We start from the raw sequence: 12,695 nt of genomic DNA on the forward strand, positions 1-12,695 counted from the left end.
AAGATAGAGGAATACATCATCAATCATGGCTTCTGCCAGTATATAAAAAAGTCATTTCCACCTTGATTTCATAGACAGGAGTTCTCCTAGAGTTTCCTGGCTTTTTATCTGGTTCCTATCATTCCACAACTTTTTGCTTGGCATACCTGGTTTATGGCTTTATGACCCATGAATACCTATAGTCATTATCTCAAAAAAAAAACCCTGCTCTATCCTGTTAATGTTTCTGTCCTTAAATCAGGGTCCTCTGCTCTTCCTGTGGCCACACTATCCCCTTTTCTTCTGCATCATCAGTTTTATATAAGTTCTCCCAGACCTTTATTTTTAGGTGGGTTTTGTTTGTTTGTTTTTGTCTCTTTGTCTTAAGAACAGCATTCCGTTCTCAGTCCCTCCTGAGAGTGTCTTAGAGGAACCCCCCTCTTCCCATCTGTAGGGGACCCACCCTCTGCGGTTTTCCCTTCCATCTTCTTCTATTATATTTATTGCTATTTTCTCTCCCTCCCAAACCCCCTCCCTGATTATTGCTGGTTTCCTGATTGCCAAAGGATACTGATATTTTACTATCTGTACCTTGTTGCCTCTGGTATTTTTCCCCTAAATTATAACACAGGGGTGATTACAGCATTCACCGTGGAGAGTGGCGGTGCATTTTGCACGGGCTCTGGCACATAGTACGTACATGCTCAATAAACATCCGGTCGAGCTTAGCCCTGTGTGGCAGAAGGAAGCAGTCTGACCCTGCCGTTTACACAGGGCTCCGTGCCCGCCCCAGCATTTTCTGATCACCTCGGTGGAGAACATCAGAGAACATAATCTGTTGGACAGATGAAAAGGTGGAGGTCCGGAGACAATCCTGCTACTTGTCCAAGGACTGCAAATGCTAAGCAGTGATGCTCGGACCAGAACCAGAGCCTCCGGAAACTCGAGGATTTTCCCATCTCATGGTTCCCGACAACCGCACCTGCCCTTTCATGTAGATCAGTGGTTCGTATGCTTTTCTGCACCTCGGAGTCCCTCGGAGCTTTTAAAAAATCCCGATGCCTGGGCCACACTCTATGCTACGTCCGAATCTCTGGGGTGGAACCCCTGCATGCAGGAGGTTTAAAAAACTCGCCGGGTGATTCCAAGGTGGAGAGACCTGGTGACTCTGGTTGTCCTGGCTCGGGGTTAGAAGTCGAAGGAGTTCACCCCTCAGCCCGGGCGGTCTTTTCTCCGTACGGCCGCGGCGTCTGCCAAGACGGGCATCGGACTTGGAAGCAATGACTACATTTCCACGAACAAAGGAGGAGACCGAGAAAGATGATGTGTGTTTTTCTCCTCTTGGGCCCTTTAGGGTAGAATCAGAAGAGAAAATGAAAGTGTTGTGCGGCTTGAGTCAGAAGTGCTCCGTGGGCTTCCCTGAAGCAGCTGGTACTTTTAAAAAAAAAAAAAAGTAATTATTCAGGTGACTTCCAACCAGCAGGTGGCCCGCAGTGGGTGTGGCTGGCCGCCCCCTGGTCTCTAACCCGTGACAGCACATTGAGCCTGAGCAGAAGAGAGTAGGTCAGTCCTCAGTGGTCCGGCGATGACTCAGGAACCAGAGGTAAGCGTTCCTGCTGTTCCGGGTGTCCAGTATGTCCAGCACGATCGAACCAGACTTTTTTGGCTCAGAATCTTAGGCAAGGGCAGGCATTAAAAGAGCCAGATGCTTGGCCTGGAAACTCCCCCGACCTGGCTGGTGTTCGTGACAGTGACCTTGCCGAAGCCGTCCTCTTGTTTTGGGGTGTGTTTGTGGTCTGTCTCCCCAACCAGCGAGCTGGTATTTATTTACTGTATTTTTTGCTCCATAAGATGCACTTTTTTCCCCCCCAGAAGTAGAGTGGGTGGGAAATGCCTGTGCATCTTATGGAGCAAAAAATACAATATTTTTAAAAAATATTTTAACACACCATTTGGTTCAGAATATTGTTTTTTCTTATTTTTCTCCTTAAAACTCTAGGTGTGTCTTATGGAGCAAAAAATACGGGGGGTTTTTTGTGTTGTTTTTTTTTAATGCAATGGCTGCCTCCGTGGACGCCATGGCAAAGTGGTGGAGGTTCCAAGCCCTCCTGCACGTCTCTATGTCGGGCATTGCCTGCTTCTCAGGCTTCTAGAACCTTCTTCGGATAGCCTCCTCCCCAGGGAACCACAGAGAAGCCCGCGTCCCTGTTCCGCCGTCGCCTTTGTTGGTGTTTGCTCAGGAAGGTCCGAGAGCTCACACCGCGTGGTCTGGACACGGTTTGTAAGAGAGCATAACACAAACCCTGTCGGAGGAGCTGGCCAGGACGCCATCCCCCCTGCCTGGCTCGTCGGTGCCCCTCTGGAAAGCCGCCAGGTCCTTGCCTGCGTGTTTAATGAGGTGGCCTCCCTTCGCCGTGGACGCCCTGGCTGTTTGTTCTGTGTTGCCGGGAGAAATAGCAAGGCTTCGACGTTGGCACGTCCAGAAGGGGGTGGGAAAACTCAGCAATGCCAGCAGACGCCCGAGCGGGTCCCGAGATAATCACATTCGTCCCCACTCGGCAGTGCGAGCGCCAGGCTGGAGGGCGCCTTGGGGCTGCTGTTTGGAACTGTCGGGAGTAGACAAGCGCTAAAATTAATTTTGAAACAGCTCAGTAGGTGGCGAAGGGTGGGGGGTGGGGGGTGATGGTTTTCCTTTGAGAAGTCTCTAATGATTTCAAAACCTGGCAGCTACCCTGGAAAGAAACATTGTATTGTTGTTGTTGTTGTTGTTGTTGTTACTTTTGGAATCAGCTGCTGGCTTATTATGTATCTTTATAATTCCTGGTGACCCGCCACTCAGATCCACTCAGATCATTTGTGTCTGTGCCCGGCACAAACAGCCTGGCTGCACATTTCGAAGCTGAATCAGCCCTTCCCCAGTCTGTGTGATCTGGTGGGTATGAGGTTTGAGTGTGCAGGGTTCTCAGAAAGAGGAGAGGGGTAGCAAATAGGGCCTCTCAGCCCTTAGGGACCCATGTGAGGGGCTGATCATTGATACAATTATAGACACACACGCACACACACACAATAAAAATCCATCAGTTGATGGTTGAATTAAGTATTTTTAAAAACATTTATTTATTTATTTATTTATTTATTTTAGAGAAGAGAGAGAGAGAGAGAGAGAGAAGTGGGGGAGGAGCAGGAAGCATCAACTCCTATATGTGCCTTGACCAGGCAAGCCCAGGGTTTTGAACCGGCAACCTCAGTGTTCCAGGCCGACACTTGATCCACTGCGCCACCACAGGTCAGGCTCTGAATTAAGTATTTATAGACTACCTACTACATGCTTGGGACGCAACACTGACTGAGCCAGAGCCACAGCCCTTGCTATCAAACTACTCACACACACACACACACACAATAAAACAAAACTACTCACAATTTATTTCCATAGAAGAAAAACACAGCGCCTGACCAGGAAGTGATGCAGTGGATACAGCGTCGGACTGGGACACGGAGGGCCCAGGTTCGAAACCCCGAGATCGCCAGCTTGAGTATGGGCTCATCTGGCATGAGCTCACCAGCTTGAGTATGGGGTCACTGGCTGGAGTGTGGGATCATAGACATGACCCCATGGTCACTGGTTTGAGCCCAAGGTCGCTGGCTTGAAGCTCAAGGTCACTGGCTCGAGCAAGAGGTCACTCACTCTGCTGTAGCCCCCGGGACAGGCACATATGAGAAAGCAATCACTGAACAACTAAAGAGCCGTAATGAAGAATTGATGCTTCTCATCTCTCTCCCTTCCTGTCTGTCCCTCTCTCTCTGACTCTCTGTCTCTGTCAAAAAAATACAATAAAATAAAAAAAAACACAGACAGCAAATCATGGCACGGGCACGTGTCCACCCACATTGGTGGTCACAGATATTCACATCCAAACAACGTGAAAGTGCCATCACGTACCTATTAAACCAGCAAAAATAAATAGAAATGCTGAGTAAGACCCTTGGCGGGGTCCCAGGGAAACAGGCACACCAGCACCTTGCTTCTGACACGGCCAGTCGGTTCCATATGTGGGTGGAAAGTCATGGACGTCATGTGACCCAAGCTGTAAAACTCTTCTGCCAATGCGCTGTTCCGAATTGGGTATTTCCTTTCTGAAAAAAGAAAAGAGGAGCAATGGCCACAAAGACAGTCAAAGTGCTGCTCAGCAGCAGGGGAAGCCAGACCGTCCCTGTGATACCTGGAGGGTGGGTAGCACATAGCCAGGAGAAAGCGTGCATGCCCCCTCAGCGTTGGCCAACCCCGGCTTCCAGACCCCAGGACCCCCTTCAGGTCTTATCCCCACATCACCTCCTCAGAAAGGCCTTCCTTAACTCACAGACCTGGTCAGATCCCACCCCTTCTAGCTCTCCCAGCTTCCTGTCCACTTTATTCCTAGCATATAACAAAGTTTGGGATCATCTGTCCATTCTTATTGAATGTGAATTCTCCCCCTTTGACTGAAAGCTTCTCAGAGGCAGAGAACTCACACAGTTTTTCTCACCTTGTTTTTACCCCTTGACAATGTAGGACCTGGAACAGGAAAATGGGTGGATGAGGGGGTGGGTGGGTGGGTTGATGATAGATGGATGGATGGATGGATGATGGGTGGGTAGATGGGTGGATGGATGGATGGATGGATGGATAGATGGATGATGGGTGGGTAGATGGATGATGGATAGATAAGTGGGTAGATGGATGGATGGATGGATGGATGGATGGATGGATGGACGGATGGTTGTATGGACGGACGGACGGACGGATGGATGGATGGATGATGGGTGGGTAGATGGGTGGATGGATGGATGGATGGATAGATGGATGATGGGTGGGTAGATGGATGATGGATAGATAAGTGGGTGGATGGTTGGATGGATACATGGATGCATGCATGCATGGACGGATGAATGATGGATGGATGGATGGATGAATGGATGGATGGATGGATGATGGGTGGGTAGATGGATGATGGATAGATAAGTGGGTGAATGGATGGATGGATGGATGGATGGATGGATGATGGATGGATGGGTGGGTGGATGGACAGGCGGATAGTTGTATGGACAGATGGATGGATGGATAGGTGGGTGAATGGATGGATGAAATTTTATATATGCAGTAACTTCCCTTCCATTTACATAGGACTTCAGAGTAGTAAACAAAGTACTTTGCAAAGCATTCTACTTTAATCTTCACAATCCTGTGAGGTAGAAATTTGTGTCTTTAAAAGCTGAGGTAACTGAGAGTTCTCTCAACAGTAAGTTAAGTAGCTTTTTAACTACAGAGATATTTTTTTTTTCAGAGATAATATTTTTATTTCTTGCTTTCTCTCTCTCTCTCTCGCTCTCTTTCTCCCAAACAGCTATTGGCAAAATACTTAAGTTGGAGCTAGTGACGGGAAATTTCTTGTCAGCTTCCTATTTTTCAAAGGAACGACTGAAATAATTCAGGGCGGGGTGGGGGAGAAGCACAGTGTTGTTTATTTTCTTAAAATCCTGTTTACCTATTTTTAACAACTTTAGAGCCTGCTGGTGGTTTTGGCTAAATGACCACCATGCTTTGTTTCTTGGTGCATGTCCAGCTTGGAGGAGGGACTTAAATCTCTGAGTTCAGCTGTGGATTTCTATTAAAGAAGGTTCAGTTACAATTGTTGCACCCACGTGGATGTATGTCACTGGCCTAGAATTTCAATGGCCCTTGTAGAGGAACAGGTTTTGACTCAAAAAATGAAGTGAGTCTGCTGTTACAGAACCATGTGTGTAACTCAGGGACTATTTCTTCTTTGAAAGATTTGAATGGAAAAAATATATATATAGATAATATATATGAGATATATATATATTGAATTAGGAACCTTTGGGAGTGGTTCTTTGGCTATTTCCCTTATTTGCCTCATATATTTTATTTTTTATTTTTCTCTGATTGTGTCCCTTTGAGACTTGTTCGTTTTTTGTAAGTACAATAAATCTTGCATCGCAACATGGCTAGTTGGTTTGTCAGCTCTGGCTGAGGACGTAAACCTTGATTTTCTTCATTGGTGTTTGTCATATCTACTCCGAGATGATTAGGGCACATTTCTTTATTTCTAATTGAGGTGATCAGCTTTATTCTTTTCCCAAAGTCCCTTGAATGGCTTTGACTTGTCAACTTTCTTGTTTTGACTTCATTTTGTTTTTTTCTATTCTTAGTCGGATTATTTTTCATTTCCCTGCATTCTTTGAGCCTTTTACACCAAATGAGGCAGAACTTGTTATAATGTTTCACTTTTTCTGTTTTTGTAACCATGATCAGAGTTATGCCTTTTTTTCCTCCCATTACACACAATGCTCATCTGTTCTAAAATACATATTCTGTTGTTGTGAATTGATTTTTCCCCCTACTCAAGCATTATTTGAAAGGGAATATTTTTCTTCAGGTGAGAGGAGGAGAAATAGTGAGACAGACTCCCACACGTGCCCCAACTGGTATCCACCCAGCAACCCTGTTTGGAGCTGATGCTCAAGTACTGAACTATTTTTAGTGCTTGAGGCTGACACACTCAAACCAACTGAGCCATCCTCAGTGCCCGGGGCCACGCTCGAACCAATGGAGCCACTGGCTGCAGGAGGGGAAGAGAGAGACAGAGAGGAAGGAGAGGGGGAGGGGTGGAGAAGCAGATGGGCGCTTCTCCTGTGTGCCCTGGCCAGGAATCAAACCTGGGACTCCCACACACCAGGCTGATGCTCTACCACTGAGCCACCGGCCAGGGCCTGAAAGGGCATTTTTAATATTTGCTTTTGTTTGGGTTTCAATTATACGGGTGTATATCTTCCCCTGCATGGGTCTGCCTCTGCGTCGGAATCTCCTGTTGTCACAACAATGGGAGCCCGCACTGCTGACCTCTCGTAAAGACCCTATATCCAGTTCGGCTCACATATTAAGGTACTGAGAATGAGAACATCAACATGCCCTTTGAGGGGAGAGGGGACCAAGATTCAGCCCATAACACCATCTTTCTGGCTGTCATTCCCATTGCCTTTCGCCTGGGTCCAGCCGCTGTGGTTCCTATGTGCATGGGCAGAAGCCTGGACGAGGTCCAGCCTCCTTGCGTTTGGAATGCCCCCTCTCCCCGTGAGAGCCTGTCCTGGCCAGAATGCAGGGTATTGGGCAGCGGGTGCTGGAAACCTCACCTGGAGGGTTCCTCCCAGGGGCCAGGACAGCGGGCACCATCAGTTCCTGCTTGTTGTGGCTGGGCCAGAGACATTGTCTCCAGCAAGTTGATGCTGTGTCCAGCTGAATCCTACCCCCCCCAGGGCCTCCTCTGGTGGTCTGCGTTCTCAGAGAACATATGCAGACTTGGAAGGTACCCTCAACGTGTCGGCACCCACCCGTAGACCCCTCCCCCCCTTCTGCAGCCATGTCTCCTTCCCTTCTGTGGTCCTGGACCTCACTCCGGGGAGCACGTTTGTTTCTCCCAAGACTGGCTCTTCTCTGAGCATCCTTAGGGTTTCTTTTGCTTTATTCTTCAAGTCGCTGAGTGAGTCTGTTCTGATTTACGTGGACTGAAGCATCACAAATGCATTCTTTTTTTTTTATTATTCATTTTAGAGAGGAGAGGGAGAGACAGAGGGAGACAGAGGAGAGACAGAGAGAGAAGGGGGGGAGGAGCTGGAAGCATCAACTCCCATATGTGCCTTGACCAGCAGCCCAGGGTTTCGAACCGGCGACCTCAGCATTTCCAGGTCGACGCTTTATCCACTGCGCCACCACAGGTCAGGCCAACAAATGCATTCTAGAATGTTCTGCCTATCCTCCCCACCCCATTTTGACATATGTGTCATCACTGAATAGACAGATTCTGTGACTGTCTTTGCTGTGTCATGCCTTCTGTCCTCAAACCCCAGTCTGTCCCTTTGAGGGATTCACCGTCTCCAGTGAAGAAGACCCTTACACAGTTCACCATAGGTCACAGGTCAAGCGCGGAACAATTAATGGGAACAATGAGTTGTGACTGTGGGGAGGAGAAGTACAAACTCTCCTCTGTGAGCTCAGTAGAGATGTAGTAAGAAGGTGACATTGGAACCCCGCTCTGGTGTGGCTGTTCCCTGCCCACCAACATCACCGAGGCGTGTCCCCGTCATTTGAGCAGAGGACCCCTCTCTGTGTCTGCTGGGGCCTGTCTGTCCGCCCCCTGCTCCCGCGGTAACAGGCTAACAGCACGGTAAATGCCAGTCCTTCGTGTAACGATTATTTTTCCTTCCGCCAATAAAGGCTGCACTGACCTCGTGTGACACCGGCGATGTCACAGTGGCCCAGGGGCTAACTTCCACTCGTAGTTGAAATGCCCCGTGGCTTCAGAGTAGGGGATGTCACAGTGGCCCAGGGGCTAACTTCCACTCATGGTTGATATGCCCCGTGGCTTCCGAGTAGCCTTGTATGAAAGCCAGTAGCCACCCTCGGGGACCACAGCCTCTGTCACGGGACCAGGGGACCGTCCTTACTCAGGCCACCCCCAACCCTCACTGTCTGTGATGAGCCTGATGCCCTTAAATGCCTCCTCCGGTCCTTCTCGAGCCAGCCCTGGTCACCACCCTCACCTTGGAAAACAAGTTGTGTCAGTCATCCCACCCAGCTTTCTGGAAGGAGGAGGGCTTCCTTCTCGCGGTCCCACATTCAAAAGGTTCGTGCTTGAGGGCAAACACGAGTGTGTCCTGTTCCGTGTCGGCATGTGCCCCAACCACGCACTTGAGTTGGGGGGGGTCCCCGCACCGCATCTGTCTTTGATTTTGCAGCTCAGCGTGCACGGATTTAATTATGCGGTCGCTGGCTTCACCCCACCCGACCTGGTGTATTGTGGTCCTGCCCAGGCTGCACGCAGCTCGGTAACGAGGGCTTCGGAGTGTGCCCAGCAAGGTTTCAGTGTTAAGTGTGCTGCTGTCTTCCTCGGGGTGGGGCAGGCGGTGGGGGGTGGGGGGCCTTCCTCTCCGTCCTCTCTGCTGCTTAGGTAAACACCCCCGCATGCTTGTGCACCAAAAAAAAAAAAAAAGGAAGATCGCTTTGGTCCATGAACCTCTCTCTGCGCTCACCCAAAACCAGGTCGAAATCGCGCACATTTTTGTTTTTATCGCCACCCGCCAACCAGTCCAGAAATCTTTTCACCAGTGTATCTGTATTCTGAGTGTCGTCCCATCAGCAAACTTCTGTTTTTTTAGTTGGTTTCGCAGATTTCATGCCTGCAGAAGTGGTGAGTGTGAGACCTGGAAGGGGCCGGGCTTCAGGAGCCAACAGCACCTGCCTCCTCCCCTCGCTCAGACCCGGGAGCTCAGCCTCACACACAGCCCCTCTCCCTTCTCACCGGGAGCTCAGCCTCACACACAGCCCCTCTCCCTTCTCACCGAAGCTCTCTCTGCTAAAACCGTGCCCCCTGCAGAACCACCATTTGCTGTCCGGCTTCCTGTCTCAGCTCTGCCATCAACATTACATGCTCGGGGTCCATGAAGGTCAAGAAACCCGGGAGTTGGGGCGACCGGATAGATAGATGCACAGCAACCCACATACCCAGCTCTTCTCTCTGAACCATCACTGCTCTGAGCGTGGGTTTCACCTGCCGTGTCTCCATTCTCTTGACCCAACATCCAGTACATTATCATCTGTCCCTCTTCATCCAGGCGGACGGAGAGACAGACAGACAGACAGACAGAGAGTCCCCTATCCTTGGTTCAACGACAGAGCGTTGAGACCCGGTTAAGAGACCCAGGCTTTCCAACGCTGATGAGTTAGTGAAGGAGGAGACGAAGGCAAGACGCACATCGCCACCTGGTGGCCAGATAGGGGAGCCTGTCGGGCAGCCAACTCCTCCCGCTTGATCGGAGCCTTTCCCCCACAGTCAGCCTGGTTGTGACATTTTCCCCGCCTGCCAAACGCTGATGTGTGTTTGCTTCCCTGATTTCCTGATATGGGATTCCAGTTGCTTTGGAAAAACAAGCCATAGAGCCAATCTCCTCTTCCCCCTGAACCCCCCCGGAAACCTAAGGGAATCCCAAATTCTTTGATAATCTGAAAGAGAGAGACCAGCCCTGCTCGTCTGTATCTGGGTCTCGTGCCGTTGCACGTGGCTAACTAGAAGAGGTGTGTCCTACATCAGTGGTCCCCAACCCCCGGGCCGCGGGCCAGTACTGGTCCGTGGGCCATTTGGTACCGGTCCGCAGAGAAAGAATAAATAACTTACATTATTTCCGTTTTATTTATATTTAAGTCTGAACAATGTTTTCTTTTTTTTTCCTTTTTTTTTTTTTTTTCTTTTTTTGTATTTTTCTGAAGCTGGAAACGGGGAGGCAGTCAGACAGACTCCCGCATGTGCCCAACCGGGATCCACCCGGCATGCCCACCAGGGGGCGATGCTCTGCCCATCTGAGGCATTGCTCTATTGCAACCAGAGCCATTCTAGCGCCTGAGGCCACAGAGCCATCCTCAGCGCCCGGGCCAACTTTGCTCCAATGAAGCCTTGGCTGCAGGAGGGGAAGAGAGAGACAGAGAGGAAGGAGAGGGGGAGGGGTGGAGAAGCAGATGGGCGCTTCTCCTGTGTGCCCTGGCCGGGAATCGAACCCGGGACTCTCGCACGCCAGGCCGACGCTCTACCACTGAGCCAACCGGCCAGGGCCTGTTTTATTTTTTAAAAATGACCAGATTCCCTCTGTTACATCCGTCTAAGACTCACTCTTGACGGTTGTCTCGGTCACGTGATACATTTATCCGTCCCACCCTAAAGGCCAGTCCGTGGAAATATTTTCTGACATTAAACCGGTCCATGGCCCAAAAAAGGTTGGGGACCACTGCCCTACCTGATTGGTCACAGTGCCTATTTAGAAGGGGGACAAAGCCTAGGGAAGCTGTCAGTTATTCATTGAGTCCTGACCGTTGGGGCTGATTGCTATGAGTTATTGGTTAGCTTCCTGGCTTGTTAGTAGAGATAGCAGTCTGCCCTCCTGCAAGTGCGAGTTGTTAACAGACTGGCTTCCTGGGCTATTGATTCTAGATAAATGGGGATTGTTTATATATCATCTTACATATTTATTATAGAGAAGAGGGTTTGTTTCCTGGGCAGGTTGCTGCAGGTTGGTGGTTAGAGTTACGTCTTTGTATATGGTCTGGCCATTGTCCTCGTGTGTGTGTGTGTGTGTGTGTGTGTGTGTGTGTCCTGGCATGCCCACCAGGGGGCAATGCTCTGCCCATGGGGGTGTTGCTCTGTTGTGGCCAGAGCTGTTATATAGCGTCTGAGGCGGAATCCATAGAGCTGTCCTCAGAGCCCGGGCCAACTTTGCTCCAATGGAGCCTTGGCTGCGGGAGGGGAAGAGAGAGACAGAGAGGAAGGAGAGGGGGAGGGGTGGAGAAGCAGATGGGTGCTTCTCCTATGTGCCCTGGCTGGGAATCGAACCCAGGACTTCCACACGCCGGGCCGATGCTCTACCACTGAGCCAACCAGCCAGGGCCTGGCCATTGTCCCTTGATTAGTTTAGTCTCTTACTGTGGAAGCTGTACCCACAGTGGCCTCATGAGAGCGACAGCAGCTCTAATCCCAGGGACGAGAGGCCAGAAGACCCAGGTTTGGTCCTCTGCCTTCTTCTCAGTCTGGGAAGGCTGTTCCAAGCTCGGGTGGCCTCCTGGGCCAGAGCCCAGGCCCTATCTGCAGGGCTTCCTTCCCCGCTGTGACATAAACATTAAATCCAGGGGCTCCCTCTAGTGGCCAGAGAGTGAGTGGCAGGAGCCATGCAGAGGTGACCGGCCGGGTGGGAATAGGTCCCCATCTGCTCAATACCGTGTGGTACCAACATCTGGGGCTCCCACCTGCTCAATGCCGTGTGGTACCAACATCTGGGACTCCCACCTGCTCAATGCCGTGTGGTACCAACATCTGGGGCTCCCACCTGCTCAATGCCGTGTGGTACCAACATCTGGGGCTCCCACCTGCTCAATGCCGTGTGGTACCAACATCTGGGGCTCCCACCTGCTCAATGCCGTGTGGTACCAACATCTGGGGCTCCCAGCTGGCTCCCACTCCCATGACCCTTTGCTGTATCCCACCCTGACACCGTCCCCACTCTCACCACCCGCGGGCACTCTTCTCCTTTCTCCACCCCCTGCCCAGCCTCTCCGTGTGAAATGGTCCCACCTCAAGCTGCCTTGGGTGGACATCGACTGGCTCATTGACATCTCCTGCCAGATCACGGAGCTGGACCTTTCAGCCAACTGCCTGTCCACCCTCCCCTCCGTCATCCCCTGGGGGCTCATCAACCTGCGGAAGCTGAACCTGTCGGACAACCATCTGGGTGAACTGCCCACTGTGCAGTCGTCGGACGAAATCATCTGTTCCAGGTGGGCTTCCCCCGCCAGGGCGTGAGCAGGGGGCCACCTCTGCGCCCCAGCGGCCGCACGGGTTCCCTGACTATCGTCTGGTTTTGAAAATAAATGTTCAGTTAAAATGAGAGAATGGACCCTGGCCGGTTGGCTCAGCGGTAGAGCATCGGCCTGGCGTGCAGGGGACCTGGGTTCGATTCCCGACCAGGGCACACAGGAGAAGCGCCCATTTGCTTCTCCACCCCCCCCCTCCTTCCTCTCTCTGTCTCTCTCTTCCCCTCCCGCAGCCGAGGCTCCATTGGAGCAAAGATGGCCCGGGCGCTGGGGATGGCTCCTTGGCCGCTGCCCCAGGCGCTAGAGT

At 50.9% G+C, this 12,695-nt stretch overlaps 1 protein-coding gene across 1 annotated transcript in view; it reads left to right on the forward strand.

Moving 5' to 3' along the window:
- The window catches only part of LRRK1 (leucine rich repeat kinase 1), a 98,893-nt gene that overhangs the window by 33,515 nt on the left and 52,683 nt on the right, over positions 1-12,695 (forward strand). The window contains exon 9 of the mRNA XM_066355407.1: positions 12,126-12,352. Coding sequence (XP_066211504.1) covers positions 12,126-12,352 — 227 coding nt within the window. The remainder of the gene's footprint in view (positions 1-12,125; positions 12,353-12,695) is intronic.

Source organism: Saccopteryx leptura, chromosome 13, assembly GCF_036850995.1.
Source record: "Saccopteryx leptura isolate mSacLep1 chromosome 13, mSacLep1_pri_phased_curated, whole genome shotgun sequence".
In the NCBI taxonomy this organism is placed as follows: Eukaryota; Metazoa; Chordata; class Mammalia; order Chiroptera; family Emballonuridae; genus Saccopteryx; species Saccopteryx leptura.